Source organism: Alligator mississippiensis, chromosome 12 (assembly GCF_030867095.1).
Source record: "Alligator mississippiensis isolate rAllMis1 chromosome 12, rAllMis1, whole genome shotgun sequence".
Taxonomy (NCBI): domain Eukaryota; kingdom Metazoa; phylum Chordata; order Crocodylia; family Alligatoridae; genus Alligator; species Alligator mississippiensis.
The window spans coordinates 51,590,610-51,611,090 of NC_081835.1; the positions used below are offsets into that span (position 1 = coordinate 51,590,610).

Below are 20,481 nucleotides of genomic sequence, written 5' to 3' on the forward strand. Positions count from 1 at the left end.
TACATTGTAAGAACCAACTTCCGGCCATCCAACCCCGAAAGTGGGCCATTCCTTCTGACAAAATATAATCAAGTCATCCTTTGTCATTTCTATTCCATAGTCTCCCTTAAATTTACCAAAATTCCTCAGCATGCATCCTAATGGGGAAGCAGAATCTTCTTCTCGGGAGCTACCCAAACCCATTGTGTCTACCAATATACAAATGCACTCAGGTCCCTGTCCACTGAGTCACGAGGTTCCAGCTGAGCCCCCTTGGTTCGACTCTACCTTGTTGGGCAGAATCGGTGCGGCTAGGCTCAGCTATAGGCTCAGCTATAGTCTCAGACTTGGTCAGCGGCTCATTTTTCTAAAGGGATTCCCCGGAGCCAAAATCCAGACCAATATGCTGGATACCAAAACCAACACTTAAATCCTCAGGGCTCCCCAAATTCCCTTAGAGACCATTCAATTGACACAAGGAAAGCGAATACTCACTCTGCTGGACCCCTGGCGCCGTCTCTTCGGACCCACTCAGCCTGGATGACTCGTTCAAAGGAGTGCCTTTGACCTTTCAGGTGCCCGACTCACGGACCCGGGGGTCATGACGGACTCCAAGATCAGTCCGGTGGCCACTTCACGACTCCCCTTTGCCGATCTCGTCGTGCCCTGAAGTAGTCCAGAGGGCTCCTGGCTGGCTCGCCAAATTGTTGCCAAAACGGCTAGTTTCGTTCCCCTGGAGGCTTGTTCAATTACCCTCAAGGAAAGAGTCACACATACAGGCTGGGTCCATCTAGGTTTATTGTTTGCAAACAGTTCGACCGAGGAGCAGAGAGCTCAAATCAGGGCCGACGATGAGTCCGGCCTGGAACCACATTTTTATAGCTTACATTCAACAGAGTCTTGACGTACTAGAAGTTTATTGGCTGCAGTACCAGTTCCTAATTGTGACGTCTTATCTTGTAGGCTGTACTTAACTAGTTATTGGTTAATGTGACTTATCAGGGTTAGTACGTGCGCACTCAAAGGTAGAATTGCAGCATGCTCAGAAGAAAAGAGCAATTTCAACAAAGTTAGTTAAAACTTTAGTAACTTCTTATCTTAACGTAACCTTAAGGCACTGGACAGAGATGATTTCAAAATGCAAGGCAAGCAGTAAGAACCACAGCTTGGACATTAGACCTCCTGATCTTTACACAAAAGGGTCATAAGATGGTCATAAGACACTTCTATCATATGGTTGTTGCTCAAGCATTACTGCAAAATTATGGGGGCTAACGTCTTTTTACTACACTGTGGTGAAATCAGACGTTAAAAGCCATCAACGTTTTGTATTACTTCTACTCGCAGGCCACAGATCAGTTGCCTGGTGTAACAGACTGCTACTCTGAGAGAAGCAGCCCAGAAAGGGGGCACTGCTGGCCAGGCAGCTGCAATTGGGTTGCCATAGTAACTGGCCAATGAGATCAATTAGCAGGCACCTGCAGGCCAAAATAATCTGAACAGAAGGGGCAGGGCCCTGGGGGGCATATAAACCCAGGGCCTGAGCTAGCCAGGCTGTCTAGCCCTGCAAGCTGCAGGAGTAGGAGCTCCTGGTGCTAGGGAATGCTAGATGATGTGCTATGCTGCCTTGGAGGACCAGTGAGGCTCTGGGAGCTTAGCCAGGTACCAGAGGTGAGGGGAAGTTTTACTTTTAGAGGAGCAAGCAGAGGACTGCTTCCCCTTTTGTCGATGTTGTTGGGCTCAGACGGGAGAGTTTTATGTTCTAGCCAGGGGGCTTACTGGTTGGTTACAGTTCATGCTGGTGGTTTGGGCTGGGACTATGAGGGGCAGTATTTGGAGGTCCCATTAGTGCCCTAGGGGCATGTAATGGCTTTGAGCCCTGACAGGGGCAGGCTTAAGGCAGAGTGAGACAGGGGCCTGGCACCCAAGAGGGCAAGACTAGAGCTGGTGCCCTGAAGCCAGACCTAACAGAAGGTGCAGAAAAGAGAAATGGAGTGGAGGCCGAGGAAGTCAAAGCCCCAACAAGATTGGGATGGTACAGCAACACCTGCAAGGTATGGGGCATGGGTAGGTCCAAACTGACCAAGGAATTAGCCCCTAGGGCTTATTGCTGCCCTAGGGCATGAATGGACAGAGAGTGCTCATGCAGCTCAGGAGCTGGATCAAAGTCGGCGGTGCAGGATGGGCCTGCTGGCTAGTGGATTGGGGTAAAGCTCGCTCTAGGACTCAAGGCAGCCTCCCTTTCTATACTATAGGTATATCAAGATGTGATTGGCAAGAAGGAGGTGAGAGTACCCCAGAGGCAGAGCAGAACATGGGTTGTGGAGCCACCTGAGACCTCATAGCTGCCTCTAGGACCCCAACGTGTTACACATGGGTACTGTACAGATGCATAACTAAATGACAGCCCCTGCCTACCCCAACCAGCTTGCAATCTAAAAACTGAGACAGCAGAAGGATACAGCTGACTGGCAGTGGGAGCACTAATAATAGCAAGGATAGTCCTCCTGGAAAGCAGTGTTCACAGCATAGCTTGATCACAGTCAAATGTGTGGCAGGAGAAATTACTGAAGAACAATGTGGTGGCCTTGCATGTGCTTTGTGGAGCTACTGTCATGTCTGAGGGTGACATCGGGAAGCGTGTTCATGCCAGAGTGAGGATTTCATAACCACACTTCCCCATGCCACCCTCAGACATGACAGTAGTTCCACAAAGCACATTGAATGAAATTCTGTCCTCTCTCTAATGTAGTGGGGGAGACACCAGGTTCAGGCATCCTGGTTAAGGATCAGTGATGCAGTGGACCTAGTAACCCTAAGGTGGACCCCTTCATACCTTTTTCCCCTCTTTAAAAACACTAGTAACCACATCATCATGCACTCCTTTCCTGGAGTCCTGTAATATTGCAAATGGGGAGCAGAGAGTGATGGTATCTGAAGGAGACTGCTGTGTGAGAGAGGGCAGGGGAAACCTATCCAGGGAACTAACAGCGAAGAGCACAGCCACGCTCCTGCTGTGAGTTCCTCAGCTGAGAAACCACCTCTGGTTTGGCCTGCATACACATCCCCTACAACACCTTCTCAGGACCACCAGCAACTCAGAGAGTGAACTGTAGTAGCAAAGGCACAATGGTGCATTTTAATAACTATGCCTTGCTGTTTAGTGGACACTAGAGGGCAACCAGCTCCTGGTCTGCAGTCTGTTCTTACCTGGGAAAGAAGGACCAGATCCAGGAAAGAATGAGCTGCCTGATGCTTGCTAGGCAGCACCAGCTTTGCTACTGGACATGTGAGCCACATCCAGATGTGCAGGCATGTGCAGTTTGTGGCACCACAGACCTTTTTGCAGTGCCATAAACTACACGCCCAGAGCATTAAAACATGTTCCATGCTGCATATTTGCAGTGCGGGGACAAATTTTGCTACCAGTAAATCCCAGTAGCAGAAAAAAAAACAGCACAAAAAAAGCAGCATGGTACACACAAGAGGAGCATGTGCCAGCAGACATGGAGGCTTGGTCCTCCCAGAAGATACTCTGGCCAACACATCTCCACTCCTTTAGTTGTCCCCTGGCTCCTCCAGCACACTGGGAGCCAGGAGGAGTGGGGAAAGGGCAGTTTCCTCAAAGTGGGGCAGTTTGCCCCACACCGATGTGGACTCGCAGGGGCATGCACTTTGGCAAAAAGTAGCAGCACAAATTTGTGAGGTGAGGGAGGCACTTTCAACTCCTGTTCAAGCTGTGCCAGTGTTCAAGCAGGAATTCTAGACTCAAGGGGACAGAAAGGGACAGTGCAGGTGGGAGCATGACACTGCAGGCTAGTGATGAGGGCACTCCCCTGGGAGGGAAGATCTGGGTTCTAGCCTCTACTCTCAGCTCTGTTGAGACACTGAAAAGCCATTGGATAAAATACATAAATACTAGGAATGCAGTTCCCCCTCTTTCTAGCTGTGTCCCAACCATTAGCCTAGAGTCTTGCCCTTTCCTCCTTGTACTTCTCAGATCCCTCATCTCTAGGCTAAGCATGTCCAGTGGAGATGGACTCTAAAAAATCTGTCAATTGTATAGAGTCTCTCCTCCAAACATGCAATTTTAGAGGCATATTTGGTGAAATTTGAACAGATTCTCATAGAAATGGTGAGAGGAGAATCCCTAACACCAGGGCAACCCCCCTGACAAAATTCAAGTCCCTGCTTCAAACCATGCAAGTACTACAACTGCTTAATGAAACAGGTGTAAGAATTACTGGTATTTTCAACAGGACCAAGCAATATGTTTTAGCCTAATCTCATTCTTGGGAAATGGCTAAATAGTTTTAGCTCAAACTTTCTAACACCTATGTGCCTTGAGAGGGATGTCTGGCATGGAAAATCTCAGCTGAAAAGCTTCAGGTTGGTGAACTTACAAAAATGTCCTCGCTGGGGACAGCCTTATCCATTCTTCTTCTATAGCAGGGCTAGATCCACAGTACAGCTTGGCGTGAATCAGTACAGCTTCATAATGGAGTTTCTAATGTTTATATTAGCTTTGGATTAGGCTCAAATTGTATAAAGAGCTAGAACCATGTAAAAAATATTCTTGTAGACTGCAAAATAGGCATCTGATTTTTAATAGAGGCCTACTCTTCATATCTCTTATTCTTCAGTACCTTTCCAAAATACAGCCAGATCACAAATTGACTTCTTGGTTCAATTCTGTGTAGCCATTCTATACATCTTTGTCATAAAGAGAGGGTGAATAGTCTGTTCTGATGCTTTGGGTACAAAATTGTCCTGGAACCTGAATATCACAGTACATCACCAGGAGGCCCTTTGACTGCAGGAGCAGGTGAAGGAGGAGGAAACTAGCTGCACAGTGTGATATGCCACGAATGAGAGGACAAACCACATACAGAAGGAGCGGGATCCTGGACTTCTTAGAGGATTCTGAACTAAGTCTAAAGATCACTCCAGAGCAGTGAGAAATCAGAAGCAGGTAAATATGTACGGGTGTGTTCATTGCTTTTTTCAATCTGCATTGTTCTTTTGCTAGTTAAAGTTGAGAGTGATATTAGAGTTTATAGAACCCCATGCAAAGCCCATACATCTGTTTTCCACCACTATCACTTGGCCTTGCCAAAATGAGAGATGAAACCAGGGTATGCACAGTGTTAGAGCTCTGGGAAAGATTTTTTTAGGCTTCTGGTGTGTCTGGGGATCAGAACTGGGATCCCATTTCCATGAGCAAGTAACTGGCAGTGCATTGGAAATGTGCTAGAGAAGCCAAGGAGAGAGTCAGTGAGATGCCCTGTGAAAACCAAGAGAAATTGAAGAGTACATAGGACCCCAAAACCACAGCCTGGTGAGCATCTAGAAGCTTTTCTGGGGCTGGGACATTCATTCATCACAGCTTTTACCCCTTGCTTAGCAGACTTGCTTCATCTTAGAACCCTGATCCCTACAAAACGGATGAAGGATCCACTAGTTTTGCCTGGTTTTGTTCAGAGGCAGTGAGATTTGTCCACAGAAGGTGACTGTGTAATGCTGCTGAGCAGCTGATGTCCCTCCAGAAACCCTCTGGGTCTGTGAACATGAGACAAAAAGTATCACCTGTCAGAAACAATAATGACAACCACAGCTCAAACAATCCAACACCCTGCTTGGCTTTAAACACTGGGATTAACTAGCTCACAGGAGAGAAAACATTGCCCCACTTGCTTTGCTACCACAAAGCCATGTGCTCCTAACAAAGTGTGTGTCAATTTTGTTCAGTACAAACACCTATTATGTGCAAATAACAGGTTTTTTGGGAGGCAGCTACTCAGTCCATTTTGTGTATACTGGCTTGTGCATACTGGCTTTGTATGAGTGGATCCTCAGCTTTGGAACTAGTGTTAGTTGTTAAAGTACTTTGGACTAAATTTTCAGTTAGTCTCTAGCCCTAGGCAGTGACGTAGCAAGGCAAGTTGGCACTGGGGCAAACCCTACTGGAAAGCAGTGGGGAGCATGTGATTCTGAGGGGGGGCATGGCAGAGGGTGTAGGCTCTGCGAGTGATGAAGGATAGGGGGATGCTCCTGAGAGCCCCAGCTCTCTTGGTCCTAAAGCAGCAGTAGCAAGGAACTATTTTGGAATCCTATCATGGCAATGCTGCTGGGGCATAGACTCGGCAGGAATGGAGGGGTGATTCTGGCTCCCCTCTTAACTTGGTGCCCCAGGCAGGTGCCTCTCTCCCCACCCCACTGGTCCTTGTAGAGAAGCACAGCCTGTAGGTCAGCCTTCCACCACCCCTATTCATGGACTCGTGACACAGTGGCACAGCTGGGGTCCCCTACAACTATTCTTCTTCCTTGATTCTAAGGGCATAGGGAGCTCTGGGAAGCACACCTTAAATGAGAGTACCTCTGAGGCCCTAAATCATGCCAAAGGTTGAGCAGGCCCCATCACAATACAGGAGACATTTCAGGTATCCAGTTCTCGTTCCCCTCTCATCCCCTATCAGTGCAGTAACTGAGAAGCAGGTCCTTTTATTTTTTTCACATGTACCACTCTAAAAGCTGGGGACAGTGACTGCATATCATTTCAGATTCAAGAAAAGTGATTCTCTTTCCCACCCTAGGAGGAGTTCATATTCTATGTTTAAATGGTGAGGTGGCAGGGAATAGAGCAAGGCCCAGTAAGAAACATTAATAACCAACAATAGACTTCATTTCCTTTCTCAAATGTTTTTAGTTTAAATGCTTCTTTTTATTTTTTTTGTTTGTTTAAAAAAATCTTTCTAGGTTCAGTCCCTGCAAGCAGCTCATGGAGCCCAGCTGAAGCTCCTCTCACTGCTTCCCAATAGAATTCTTCTCTATTCCTCTTCTACTGTTCCTCTTCAGCATCAGACAATAAAAAGAGGATGTCCATTCCTGTGTGCTCCTCTTGGAAGGGGACAGAAAGGTCATCTTCTCTAGAGGACACATTCTTTTCATTCTCTGAGTCTAAGGACTCTTGCAGGGCTTCTGCAGGTGAAATGCAGCACTCATCACCTTTCTCCAGGGAGCTGCAGTGCTTGGGATCTCCGGCAGATTGTTCCTGTAGTGATGGGAAAGAAGGATCCGTAAGACTAACTGTTGTGGAATGAGATGTCTGCCTTCTTTCCTCTGCTAAAGAGCCATCAAGAGGAGACTTGCTTAGACAGGTGTTAGGTAGTAATTCTGTATCTGAGCTTGCATCAGGCATGCTTTGAGTATTGAGCATGGGAATGATAATGACATTGTTCTTATTGACATGGGCTGTCACAGGTTCTTGACAATCCTGGCTTTCTTGGAGTTCCTGTAAGTTGCCAGCCATATTCTTTCTTTCCACTGAGCACTGGCTGATGTGGAGTTCTGTGACTTTAATCACAGCTGGGCTATTCCCAGTTCCTGGTTTCTCATTTACAATTCTTATGGGCTCCGCCTTTGCCAGTGTCCCTCCAGTAGCCCTGGTAACCTTCCCTTGAACAGACTTTAATGCCTTTCTGCCAGAACGCTGCTGGACTAGATTGGCATGGATTCCCAGTTCTTGTGCAGGTCTTTCTGTGTTTTTCTTGCCTTTGGTTGCAGTGATGGCCTGCAGCTGCTTGGCTGAGGGGATGAGCTGTGCAGTGCTTGGCTGCTTCTGTTGCACATGGCTTTGGTTTGCTGCTCTCCTCTGGGGAGGGTTCTCTCGACGTGTGCAAACTCTATTGGTAACAGGCACTAACTTTCCTACCTTATGTGCCAGGTCCATGAGACCACATGGTGTCTGGAGTGTGCACAGTCTGGAGCTGTCTCCCAGAACCTTGCTGGGACTTGGGTAAGGAGCACGTATGAATGAATTTTTCCTGCTTGTGAGGGGACACAAAAACAGTGGACAACAGTTAACAAAACAGCAGCCTGATGTTCAGAAAGAAATCACTTGGCTGCCAAGGCACTGAATTGGTATCACCCAGTCAAACTAATACATTGATAAATACATCTACAGCCTACTCATCTGGGACACAGGCATGAAATCAGTGGAAATGTTGTCTGAGTCATGGTCTTCAGTCTGGATCCTGACTGGGACATCCTTTTAGTACATACAGTGCCTCCAGAAAAAATGCAGATATTTTAGAATCAGATCAGTATATCTGTCACTTCCTGGTTATGTTTAAAGGGCCCAGTCCCAATATTCTTGTAAGGATAAAATTCTGGAATTAGCACAAACTTCTGCTTGAGATCATGCTCCACTTTTTTATTCATGATGTGAGCACTGCCAGCATCTGAGACACTGTAGCTTTGAATGGAGATGACTTCAACACCACAGGGCCTGCAAGATGAGAAACAGCAGGCACCTCTGTAGAAAGGGTTGGGTTCCATTACTAGGACCCCAGCTACTGAGCTGATTAGATCATATTTCCTGCATTGACACCGAAGCTGTCAGCATGTCCTATAGAGGAACATGTGAAAGAAGCTGTAGAATACTACATTAAGGAGGTATATCAATTTGGATAGTGAGGAGCCAGCTGGCAAGTGAATGGAACATTATATATCCACTCCATCACTCTCATTATTGGTCTCCTTTAGCACTCAGTCCTCGTTGCATCTTCATGCATAAACAAAGTTGTTATAAAGTACGTTGGCATTAAACCCACGTGACGAACCAATTTTTGCTGAGTTTGGCATGCCACTCATAATAAAGGGCAGGCTTTCAAAGAACAGTTTCTAATGAGGCACCTGAATTGGAATCACATTTTCCAAACAGCTTAGCATCCACTATGATAATCACGGCCCAGTTTTGGGTGCTGATTCCTTTTGGGAATCCTCACCTTAGAGTAGCATTCCACCCCTCATATTGCTTCCAAGTCCTTAATGGCACAATGAAAAACTTTCCTTTCTGTACCACCATCCATTTCCATGGTAAGATATTTTAAAATAAATAGGTTTGATGCTGAAAGACAGTCAACACCTGCAATTGGGACTGGGTAAAAAACTAACTCAGTTCTGGAGGAAAAGGAGGTCATTGCCAAGAGACAATTTCTAATCCATTCTCAGTATGCCTTAAATAGTTGCTCAGAATTCCATCTGGGGCTATTATGAATTAATTACTCCATTAGCTTATGATGCAGGGGATGAAAGGAGGAGAAGAACCAGCAATTGGAAGGCATTAACATGCATCTCTGCAAATCGGATAATTAGAAAACATTTGCTTGCTGGCAGAACACTGCGTTTTTCCTTGCTATGGTGGACAACAGATCCATCTGAAAAGTGCAGAGCATGTGGCCAGATACAATGAAGTGTAATGCAGATGGTTGGAAGCAAAATACATACTTATAAGGGCAGTGTCTGACAGCATGGAGGAGTTGTGTATAATGGGAGCACTGAACTGCCACCTGCATCTCTTGCCTCAAGGACAGTTAGAAGGCAGAGTTGCTATGAGGTTTACTTTTTCAGTCAAGTCAGATCCATTTCCAGTGGGCACCATGTACCAGGAGATTTGGAAAGTGCTCTTCATTGTAAATAAGGCCCTCATCCAACTTTTACTGAAGGGAATAGAGTTCCCTTGACTTCACTGAGCTGGATTTAATGAAAGACATAGTGCTGGGAGTTAACTTCCTCCTCTAATACCACATTGAATAACTCAGATGTTTCAGCATAAGTGACATGCTATACACTTGCGCTTTGGCTCTACCTTGACTTTAAATAGGAGTCCGCAAAAGTTGTTCCGAATACAAGTCAGACTTATCTTCTCTTGGGGTTTGAGCATGCAAAAAATTGGGACCTGAAAATTACCACCAGAGGTAGTAACAGCATAACTTTAGTATTGTGAGGGCTTAGTCAAAGTTATCCCCTGCTCTCCGTAGGATCCCTAGAGTATAAACAATCTTTTAGTCTAAAAAAAACCCCAGAATTGAAACCACCTGAATCCTGTCTTTATTTTACCTGACACCAGTGGGTAATTCTGGGTCCCAGCTTTCCTAGCCAAGATGTAGCCTGGCTGCTCTAAATCTGTCCCATGGCTTGTTTACAATACAGTTCCAAAACCGAGAGAGACGGGCCGTGGAGATGGGACCTAGGGTTGTGTGACAGCCTGAGCACCTTGTACCTGAGAACCTTTTGCTTTTCCCTGTGGCAAAGAGTAGGCCAGCTTGTTTGGCGAGCTGATTTAGGCAGCTTCAGAGATGACGGCTGGCCTAGGTAGATGGAACGCAGATGCTGCTTCATGCCTTCTCTCGTGCAATGGTAAAAGGCCTTCCCTGAAGAGGAGGACAATGGTGAATACAAGCGTCTCTGTCAGAGATCTTGACACAAAGCCATTTTAAACAGGGCAGTAAATACTTTCCACAGGCTGCCCTTGGAGTCTATGAAGATCTCATCCACAGGTGTAGAGTTCTTATTTTTGGTTTACTCCCCACCACCACACCTGAGACTGACTGCCTTATGAGCTAGAATGAAGGGAAAACCCTGTATCGTATGAACTGCATAATAACAGGAGTAGCAGGAAAATGCTGTGCTGTGCATCAGGCTCCAAGAGAAAGCCCTGCAAACCTGGCCGGTTTGTATTTCTTTATAGCCCACAAAAGCTACTTAGCCAGACATGTTGCTTTTAAACGTGGACCTTCTCACAATGGTGCTGCTGCACTGACAATACTACTTCCACAGCCACAGAGGTGCCTGCATTCTGATATGAAACCATGGTTGGCAATAAGCAGTATCCAGAGCTTCACTTGGACCTCTCTTAGCTGTAGCTGGCCTTGGTCTGGCTGCCATTGTACTGCTGGCTGGATCACATTTAGGCTGCCTGAGCTCTATAGGCTGGAGAAGCCAATGCTGAAACATTCGCCTTTTCTGTAAGGAGAACCGTGTCTAAAAATGTGTCTATCACCATTTTTCTGTGCTGTAGACAGGACTGTAATGCAGCTGCTCCACTCTGTCAGTAGAAACAAGTACATTCATTCATACCAGAGACCTTTTAAAAAATGAGAAGGTCCCCTGCTGTAACTCTACTGAAGCCAGTGGAATTTAATCATGGATGTTGTACAAACTTCCTCTAATGAAGGTCCTGATGCTGAAGAACAGAGTGGATTCTCCTGAAAGAGCCTGAAGTTTCTGAATTTCTCCTGGCACAATCTATTACCTTCTGCTGCCTGCTCAGTGGAAACAGCAGGGAAGCTGATTGAGATCCACATTATGAAACCACCGCACCCACAATTGATCCCTTTCTTAGGAATCTTGGAGGAGAAACACCAAGGAGATGACTAAAGGAAAGAGGGTATTTATTTTTCTTCTTAACTAATAAACAACTTTAAAATGTCCAGCAGAGGAAAGTATTAAACTAGAATACAAAGCTTCATTTTAGTGCAGTTCAGTCTGCGGAGTGGAACACGATCGAACATCTTACTACAGTGCTCAAAACAATGCCTTTGAGTTCCAGCTTTGCTCTTCACAGCATTACAGTCATATTTCCTATACTTAATATGGTAAACAGTGGTACGATTGTGGTAAAGTCACTTGGTTACTTAAGCAACGGAGATGTTGTTTTAAAGGGAACTTTGGTTTCCTGTGCTTGTAAGAGGAGCTTGTCTTAGCAGAAAATGAAAATAAAAATATCAAATGTACGATGACCAACTTCCTTTTCTATTAGGACATTTGCCTATTAGACATGGACTTCTTACCTGGAATCATAAACTGGTACTCTGAGATCTGTTGGTACTGCTTTTTCTCCAGATTTTCAGGGGCCAGCCTTTTACTCAGAAGAAATTAAAAGCATAAGGATTAGATCAAGTCTAATTTTCTTATCGCTGGTATGCTGAAAACAACAGACTAGCATGGAATAGCAAATCACTTCACCTATACCACTCTTTACTTGCTAATCAGATCCTATAGATGTGACCATGTGTGTGCATAAAGGTAGAAGGAGATTGTTTCTCTAGCCAGCAACCCAAAAGATGAGCTCTTTCTGGCTCACATCATTATCAGGAATAACAGTTCTCCAGCTGGACCTCAATGGACAGTTCTTAATGATATTCAGGCCAGACAATAATCAGTTTGCTGCTTCCAAGCTGTGCTGACTCATTAGAGTTCACACCAGTGAAAACTTATTACTCATTATTTTTTTTTAAAGTAGCAGTGACTCAGACTGAGGAGCTCTGATGAGTAAGCGTGCTATTTATACATCGATACTCTTTGACTACATTACTGCAGCAGTTGCAAACCTTAGAACAGGGGTGAGCAATTATTTCAGGCGGAGGGCCACTTACTGAGTTTTGGCAAGCCATCAAGGGTTGCATGATAGGCAGCCAGGGGCAGATTAATATTTATTTTCTAATTTTTTATGGGCTCCGTGGGCCAGATGAAATGGCCTGGTGGGCCGCATTTTGCCCACCCCTGCCTTAGAAGAAAAGCTATTCTGAGAATTATGTGCCCCAAACACTTCCCTTATAACCCAGGATCCTGGTTTTCTCTGATTAAAAACTGCAAATTCTCTGATTAAAAACCCCAAAATCCATGATAAAAATTAAAGGCCCCCCACGGTGCTGCTGGTACCCCGCACTCCCCCCCACAGCCTCAACGCCCCTTCTGATGCCCCTCACAACAGCCCCCCCAGACCCACAGACACGCAGGCCCAGAGGTGCACACAGACACCCACCCCAGCAGGTAAGTGTGTGTGGGGGGAAAGGGGGGCAGAGCGGGGGGAAGGGAAGGTGCTAGGGGGGTATATTAAGAAGGGGGGGGGGAGTGTGCCCCTGTGGCCACTCCTAGGAGCAGGGCCAGGGGGTGAGGGCAGGAGCACCCCTCTGTAGGAGGCTTTTAGGGGTAAGTGATGCGGGGCACACATGCTGCCCAGCCAGCTGCCTGGGGGTGGGGGAGGCTGGCATGCGGCCGGCTCTGCGATGGCAGCGAGGGATGGTGGCTGGGGGGGCGGGGGAGGGCTCGCACACGGTGGCTGCTGCTGCTTACCTGCAGGGCCGTGCCAGTGGCGACTAGGATCCAGGGGCAAAGGGCGAGTCTGAGCCTGAGCCCAGCCTTGGCTGACTCAGAGGCTCAGGCCCTGCCCTTCCCCCTCTCCCTCCCCCTCCCAGTAGGGCTGGGGGTTTCCTGCCCTTTCTGCAATCAGCTCTGGCAGGCTTGTTCCAGCCTGCAAGAGCTCTTTGCAAAAGCGGAGAATCTGTGGATTTCTCTGCTAAAAAGGGAAATCCATATTTTCTCCAATAAAAACAGGGAATCCGTGGTTTTCTCCGTTTTTCCATGGGAAACGGAAAACCCGGATCCCTGCTTATAACCTGGGGCAATCAGTTAAGGTCTTTAGCAAAAATGCATGTTTCCTCTCATTCACCCCAAGCCTGCTGAAATACCTGTGTCTTAGAGCTTGTAATAGCTGTGAGTGCTGCCCTCTGTTGGCAGTGGTGCCAAATGCAGATCTGCCTCCCTCTCTTGCTCCAGAACTGCTTGACTTCCTCTGTGTTTAGAAAGGAAGGAATGAAATGAATCCCCTGATGCGCACAGCAAGAATGCAAATCAGGGACGCTGGGTGGAGTATTTGTTAATAGCAGGATCAGTTTCATTTCTCTTGCAGATAATGCCATGCTTTGCTATTACAATAAAGATAAAGGTAACAGAATATAGAAACTTGCATCTTTAAGCTCCCAATTCAGATTTTGAGCACGTAGGTTATAGCCAAAGGTTGTTACCATTTGGCCTATATGAAATGATTTAGTGTTCTCATTCTCATCCCTAGTGGACAGGCAAACACACCGTTCCAAAGCTGCTATCACAGAAGGCAAGGAGATCAAAGACTAAATGGGCTTTAGAGGCTGAGTGATGATCGTCTCCTTGCTTCCTAGGAGTAGCTCCCCCAGAAATGAGCTGAAAAATATTGGTGTGAAAGAAAGCATGGGTGTTTGGAGCACTGTCTTGCTAATGCTATGATGTTCAGGGGGATATTAGAGGACTTTGTATGGTAAAGATGTCAAATCCATCACCTTTCTTCAGCCACTGGTCATATAAATATAAATGGAGGTACTTACATTAGCAGCATTTTGTTGTGTGAATGCTTGTCTCAGGAGATGACAGCACCTTCTGGATTCTGCAGGAATCTTGGGCTGAGACTCCACCATGGTTTTACAGCAGATTCTTGGCCAACTCATTTGTTTTTGTGTGAACACCCTGTGTGCGCAAAGTTGAACATGTTCCCAGTTCTTTAAAGGACAATAAGAGAAACTGATCCCTGGCCTAATTTCAGCAGTGTCACTGAATTTACACTGGAAGCGAATGTAACACAGTATTTTCAATGTTTCAGAGAGGTTCTCTCTGAAAGAGTAGAGGAGGGCAATTTGAACACCTCACCCAGTTCGCTATTGATTAGGTGTTTAAAACTCTTATGTTTGCCTTTGTAATGGAAATCTGTGTATTGCAGTTTGGGGTTTATGAGCCTTTCCAACTATTCCTTTCTGATCAACAATCAGTCCCCTGATTAACAGCCCATGTAACTGATGGGACAATGATATGGCTCCACAGTATTGTTCTTTCAAGGGCTATTTTCCAACTGAAAAAGTCACCTGCACTATTTTTTGACTGGAAGAATACAACAAAGACTGGATGGCTCCTAGGGACCTCGAAGATTAATGACCTGGGATTTGACTGAACACTCAAGAAGCTACTGCTACCTAACTTGGTTGCTCAACTGAATAAAAATACTAAGGGATAGCAGGAACCCCACCAAATCCTTCACATGGGAAGAAAAGAGTCACGGCCAAGAGATGATGGCAGGCAACAGAGACCTCCTGAATCTCTTTGCTATGATTCCATTTAAACTTCTCTGCACCCTGGGGTTTCCCAGCTGCTCATCCCCCTGAGTGCACAGTTCTGCTAAACCTCGCAAACACTTGGGTTTTAGAAGTGCCGTGCGCTGACAGAGCAGGGAACTCCCTGAGCACGGGGGAGTGTGAATGAAGCTGCCAGCAGTAGCATGAAGAGGAGTTATTGGGTATTGCCACCTTCAAAAATCAGATGTATTAGCAGCATTCCAGCAGGAAAGTTATGATCAAATAGCTGAAACCAGCAAGAAGTATTATATAAAACACAGGTGTCTGACACTGGCCCCACCCCAGCTTAGCAAAGCAAGTATACACCCTAAGGTCTTTGTTTCAGAAGGATTTCTGCATGCTAACTGCCCTTAGACATAATCATTACAAATGCATACAGTGGGTGTCATAAACCATGTTGCAATACCTATTATGAGCACTTAAATCCTGGACAGAAAGGCTTCTCCTCAGGATTTGCTTCTGTCTCACCACCACTGTAGAAAGTCGCTTTGTGAGCTGGCAGGCTCCAGGTTTCTTTTCCTTCTGTTTTTCAGAGTTGTTCTGAACTGTGACCTGTCTGATGTTCTGTCCTGAATCCTGTCTCCCTTTCACACCAGGTTTGAAGACAGTTTCCTTCAACTGAGTGGCTTCTGCCCTTTGATGTTGATGCATTTTTGCTCTGTCCTTTATTGTAAAATTAGAGAACTGGTCTTGTGAAAACAAAAGGGACAGGTTAACTTTATAGTCGATGTCAGGCCATAGTTAAACTTGCTAGACTGCAAATGATAAGTAAAAATCAAAGGTCTAATATTAATGGTGAAGTCTCTGTGTGTGTGTGTGTGTGTGTGTGTGTGTGTGTGTACGTACGTGTGTGCGCACACATGTGCATATGTTAAATTATTGTATAAAGATTGTGTTGGTGTGGCTAGATATGCTCTTAAATAGCCAAGCATGCAGGAGTCTACCCAATCCAGGGTTTATCATGCAAAGTGTTCTTGCTAACTACTACCTGTCTCAGGTGTTTCTGTCTTAAAGGGTTTGTCCACACACTTATATGAATGGGTACCACTAAAGTGGGTATGGATATCTGTGCTAGCTTTAGTCTTAGTTTGTGTAATAACAGCAGCAAAGATGTAGAGGCACAGGCTTCAGCATGAACTGGTAACCTAAGGGCATAGCGTGCATACCAGTTGACTTATACAGCCCAGCCTCCCTCATAATGTTGCCCATTAGGGCTGTGCGAAGCTTCGGTCCCTGATTCGATTCGGCAGAGATTCAGCCCAATTCGGTGGCCAAATCTCTGAATCTGAATCTAATCAGAGGACCCTTTAATCTCAACAAATCGATTCAGAGAGATTTGGACAGATTTGGCGATTTGGACATAGACGCAGCTTTAAATGTTTTTTCTACATACCTCTAGGTATCAGGGGCTATGAACGCTGCAGTGCTGGGGCAGATGCAGCGTCTCACAGAAGTGCAGGGGGCTCCCCAGCACACTCAGCAGCACACCCAGAAGTGGACCAGAAGCACTTCTGGTCTGCCAAGGAGCGTGCAGGGGGGGCAGGCTCCCCTGGCTAGGTGACTGGTGCCTCCTGGGTCTGAGGGGGGCACCCAGGGTCCCCCTGCAGCTGATTGCTGAGCCAGGAGGGCGTGGGAGTGGGCCCCCAGAGCGCTCCCCAGCAGACCCAGAAGTAGACTGGAAGTACCTTCGGTCCACTTCCAGGTTCACTGCCGAGCACCTGGAGAGCACCCCCCGTGCTCCTGTGGGATGCTTCATCCACCCCAGCACCACAGCAGTCACGAGCCACGCTGCTACCTCAAGGTAGCTTGAAAAAACTTTTCAAGCTGTGCCTATGTCTGAATCACTGCTTCAACAAATCAGCATTGAATCTTCATATTTGGATTCAGCCAAATCGAATCAGGGACAGCGACCCGAATCAACAGATCAAATCACTGTCCCCAATTCAGGCCGAATCTGAATCGAAATTGAATAGGGCCCATTTCACACAGCCCTATTGCCCATGAGAACTAGAGAGAAGCTAGTATGGCCATGTGCTACAGTGATACCTTCACTTTGCTTGATTTCTACCAAAAGCTTAGTGTGCCCCTTGTCAGGGTTTGCGCAAGGTGATGGCAAGGAAAAGCACTAGTTGAATGAGCAGATGATTTTCTTATAGCCAGTGACAGTAGGCAAATAGCCTGGCTGATTTACCATGAGGAAATTTTGACTCATCCCTAAAGAACGTCAGCAATGCACTTCTACCTGGTCTGTAACACCCACGCGTGTATTTTTGGACCTGCTTGTCAATTGCTTATTGGAGTTGTGCTTGTTTGCAGTGCAGGAAACTCTTGTTTTTGAAATAGGAGTGGGAGGTCAGGGAAAGGCAGAAAAGAAAACGTGAATGATCTGGTGCCACTGGGACCAGAATTAACGTCTGATCAAGAAATAAGGAGAAAATGATGCCAGAGAGTCAGTGTGGTGTTGAATAAAAAAGGATTTTTTTTATTTGTTTTCCTTTCATGAAAGGAAGGATCAGTCAGTGCTTGTTGCTGTAGCTTAGGACATGGGGAACTGGGTTAAATTCTCTACTCTGCCATAGACTTCCTTGTCATTTAATATCTCTCTGTTCCTTGGTTTCTCACTTGGGATAATAATGGGTCTAATAACAGTTTCCTATGTCACTGGGTATTGTGAGGATTGCTGCATTAGAGAATGTGAAGCACTCTAATATTATGCTGGTGGGAATATCAAAGTACTGTAGGTAGAGTAAATGACTAGCTTTACAAAATCAGAAATCCAGGTATAGCCAAAAAATAATGTTGGAGGAAAGGACTACTGATTTCTGCCACCTTGTTCCAACTAAACATAGCAAGATAAACACATTTAAACCCTCTCATTACCAATGTCTTATAAAGCTACATTGCATCTCAGCTGAGAAATGATCCTCAGGGATTTAATCCTGCCATTTTACAGTGCAGACACAGTGGGCTCGCTGTATCAGAGAGCCCCTGTAGAGAACGGGGCAGGAAGATAAACTTGATTCAGGGTGATATCCTGAGCACACCCTCACCCAAACCAAAAGGAGATCCCTGGTGGGGATCATGGCAGGTGCACTCACCCAAGAAATCACCTGTTGTGAGGAACAGCAGACTATGGGGTCCAGGGGAGAAGTGGTAAGGAGTCATCTAGGGGTTGCACCACTGTTGCCGGCACTGGAATATTTGGTGTCTGGCTGCCGTGGGGGGCGTTCCAGAACATGCAGACAATGGACATTCCATGCCACTGCCCAGGGACTCTGAGGAGGGAAGTGGTTCAGGTGCTGAGCATCCCACCCTGCCCTGGGCTAGGGGCAGGCAGACCTCCAGAGCCTTTACCACAAGGCCAGAGCAGCTGTGGTTTGAGGATTTTCCTTCAGCACCAAGGATAGTTCCCCATATCCTGGATAGTTCCCCATATCCTGGCTCTGTCTTGGCAAGGGAGCAGCTGGATTCCTGTTCCTGCCCTCTTTGGTGTAGGTACTAGGACCCTGGGCAACCCCCCAGATGCTAAGGGCAGGGACTTAGCTCTGAAACATCCCTTTATGATGGGCATGGAAGTGGATCCTCTCTCATTTTTGGTAAGGAAGATGAGGTGTCCTTATCTTGATAACTGGAAGAAAAGGAAGTCTATTCTTATCTATCATAGGAACAGCTGTCTAGGGGAAGGAGAGTCCTTTCCTGAGCTATAGGAGAGCAATAGGGAGGGCTGCTTCTTGGTTCTGTGGCTGCTGGGATATAAGGAACTCTGAGAGGCTTCTCTTGGCCCCAGAGAGGGAAGGGGGAGCAGATCTTACATAGCTCCACAAGGAGGGAGCTTGTTTTAATGCCCTCTCTAATCAAATAACACAGTCAAAAGTGGGGCATGTGGTCTGACCAGGGGAAAAGTCTAAGAACCTGAATTTGCCATAATGGAATAATAAAATATCCAGGGCAATTTTCCCTGCAGTCTCCAAAGTCATCTCATACTCATCTGCTTTGTATTGGACATACCACGTAATGGGGGTAACTGCTGCTTCCTCTGGCTCTCAGAAACACATGCAAAAACATTTTGACATGAGAAATAATTGTAAAATAACTCCTTTTTCTGGTCTTAATTACTGGATCCAAGCAGAGAACAAGGAACTCCAGTGAACTCCAAAGACTTCAGACATGTTGTACCTGCTTACCCCTGTGGTCTGCTTAGCCCCTTCTATTCAAACTAGAATCATTTGCAGGGTTCCTTAAGGAAGCACAAAGCATTTGTCATGCCTTTGGCAAATGTGAAGCAAATCAAAATGAGATGCGTGTTTCTGTTCCCAAAGGTATTTTTTGGGATGGGAACAATCACTAGTTTCAATAGCGCTGACTGAATTATTCACTGCAAGTAGTATTTACTGTGAGATTAACTCTTTCCTTCTAGTTTTAATCATTCACAAACCAAACCTTATTTTTATGAATGAACATGTTCAGAACTATTCACCAAACCATTTGGAAGAACAATTTCCAACCTAGGGATTGTTCACTTTAACTATAAGTAATGGCTGATTGCTCCCCTACTTCAGATGGTATTATTGCTGCTCCTGGATTGGATTAAATTGTTAACACGTGATTAAGATATAGCAAGTAATAAATCATGAGATTTCTGTGGCGTTGGGACCAAAGAATTCTTGTTCTAAATTTCATGAGAATTTCATGAATGTTTTGAGACATTGCCTCTAATTGCCTGAATGCTCATGGTTGTAATGGAGTACAGTCAGGCTGGTTTACTCCTGACTGTACTCCCCAGTGTGAGATGAAAGAATTATTATGAAACCAGTTGTGATTTTCATAACAACAATTAATTTTTTCTAGCCTTTGTTTTGTATTCCTAAGATGCAGCACCTGAACGAATTAAACTCTTACAGCCAAATTATGGCCCCTTGTACTCAGACCAGTAAACTGGTACTCACATGAGTAGTGCCATATGAGGTCACTATTGTGAACAAAGGAGTTGTAATATGTCCCTTATTAAATAAAAATTGCAAAACGTAATCTTATAAAATGTTAGTACAGTATTGCCTTCAGTGTAATATGACTTAAGCAGTGCATCTGAACCTATCTCCTGCAGCCTGGCAACGGTCTTTGTTGCTATAGAAACATGGTTCCCCATTCTTTCATGTTGAACTTCAAGTATTTCCCTCCCTCTAGATAACATTTTATTAGTTGTCACATACCCTCCGTTTTTGTTTATTTTCTTCATTTGTTTTCATGAATAATAGGCTGTCTTCCCAAATTGTGCAATTAAAAGAGAAAGTTATTCATCACTTCTTGTCTCATAGATGGAAGAGGACTATTTAATAGATGAATTCAAGTTGCAAAAGGTTTTACTCTACAAGGCCATTTTGGATAGTTTACTATTGTTGCATGTGTTTTAATACAGAGATTGTGGACATCCATTTAATGTACATCCCTTTGTGTTTTAACATACTTAATAGATGAGCTGTGTTTAAAAGAAAACTGTTTTTAAAAATGGCTATTGTACATGCACATCCAATAGAGCAAATATTGTATATATAACAAATATCTAATCTTTGGAGTTCACTGTGATGTGATACTCAGGTATTGTAGCAACAAAGTCTACGTGAACAGAGATTCAAAGAGTTTAGGAGAAATTAAAAAAACAACAGACAATTGAGCTGGACAAATCTAAAATGCAGAAGAACAGCAGAATATTACTTGTATT

The 20,481-nt window shown here is 45.4% G+C and overlaps 1 protein-coding gene across 2 annotated transcripts; it reads right to left on the reverse strand.

The window, feature by feature from the left end:
• Window positions 1-6,676: 6,676 nt before the first annotated feature.
• On the reverse strand, window positions 6,677-17,954 carry LOC109280251 (uncharacterized). 2 transcript variants are annotated; one of them, XM_059715537.1, is made up of 7 exons: window positions 17,861-17,954; window positions 15,169-15,446; window positions 13,965-14,103; window positions 13,293-13,396; window positions 11,613-11,680; window positions 10,043-10,193; window positions 6,677-7,802 (listed from the first exon to the last, which is right to left on the reverse strand). In XM_059715537.1, exons 2-7 carry the CDS (start codon window positions 15,411-15,413, stop codon window positions 6,818-6,820), a joined length of 1,692 nt encoding a protein of 563 aa, XP_059571520.1. In that variant the 5' UTR covers window positions 15,414-15,446; window positions 17,861-17,954; the 3' UTR covers window positions 6,677-6,817. The 2 variants fall into 2 exon arrangements, with proteins under 2 accessions (XP_059571520.1, XP_059571519.1); XM_059715536.1 differs by having other exon boundaries at window positions 15,169-15,451.
• Between the last annotated feature and the right edge of the window lie 2,527 nt (window positions 17,955-20,481).

Excerpts from the sequence above, each read along its gene's own strand:
- LOC109280251 (XM_059715536.1), bottom strand. The coding sequence starts at position 17,927 with ATGACTCCTTACCACTTCTCCCCTGGACCCCATAGTCTGCTGTTCCTC. Across the intron at positions 14,104-15,168 it reads GATTTAAGTGCTCATAATAG|GGTGTTCACACAAAAACAAA; the intron begins GTATTGCAACAT and ends TTGCGCACACAG. Across the intron at positions 7,803-10,042 it reads GAAAAGCAAAAGGTTCTCAG|GAAAAATTCATTCATACGTG; the intron begins GTACAAGGTGCT and ends CCTCACAAGCAG.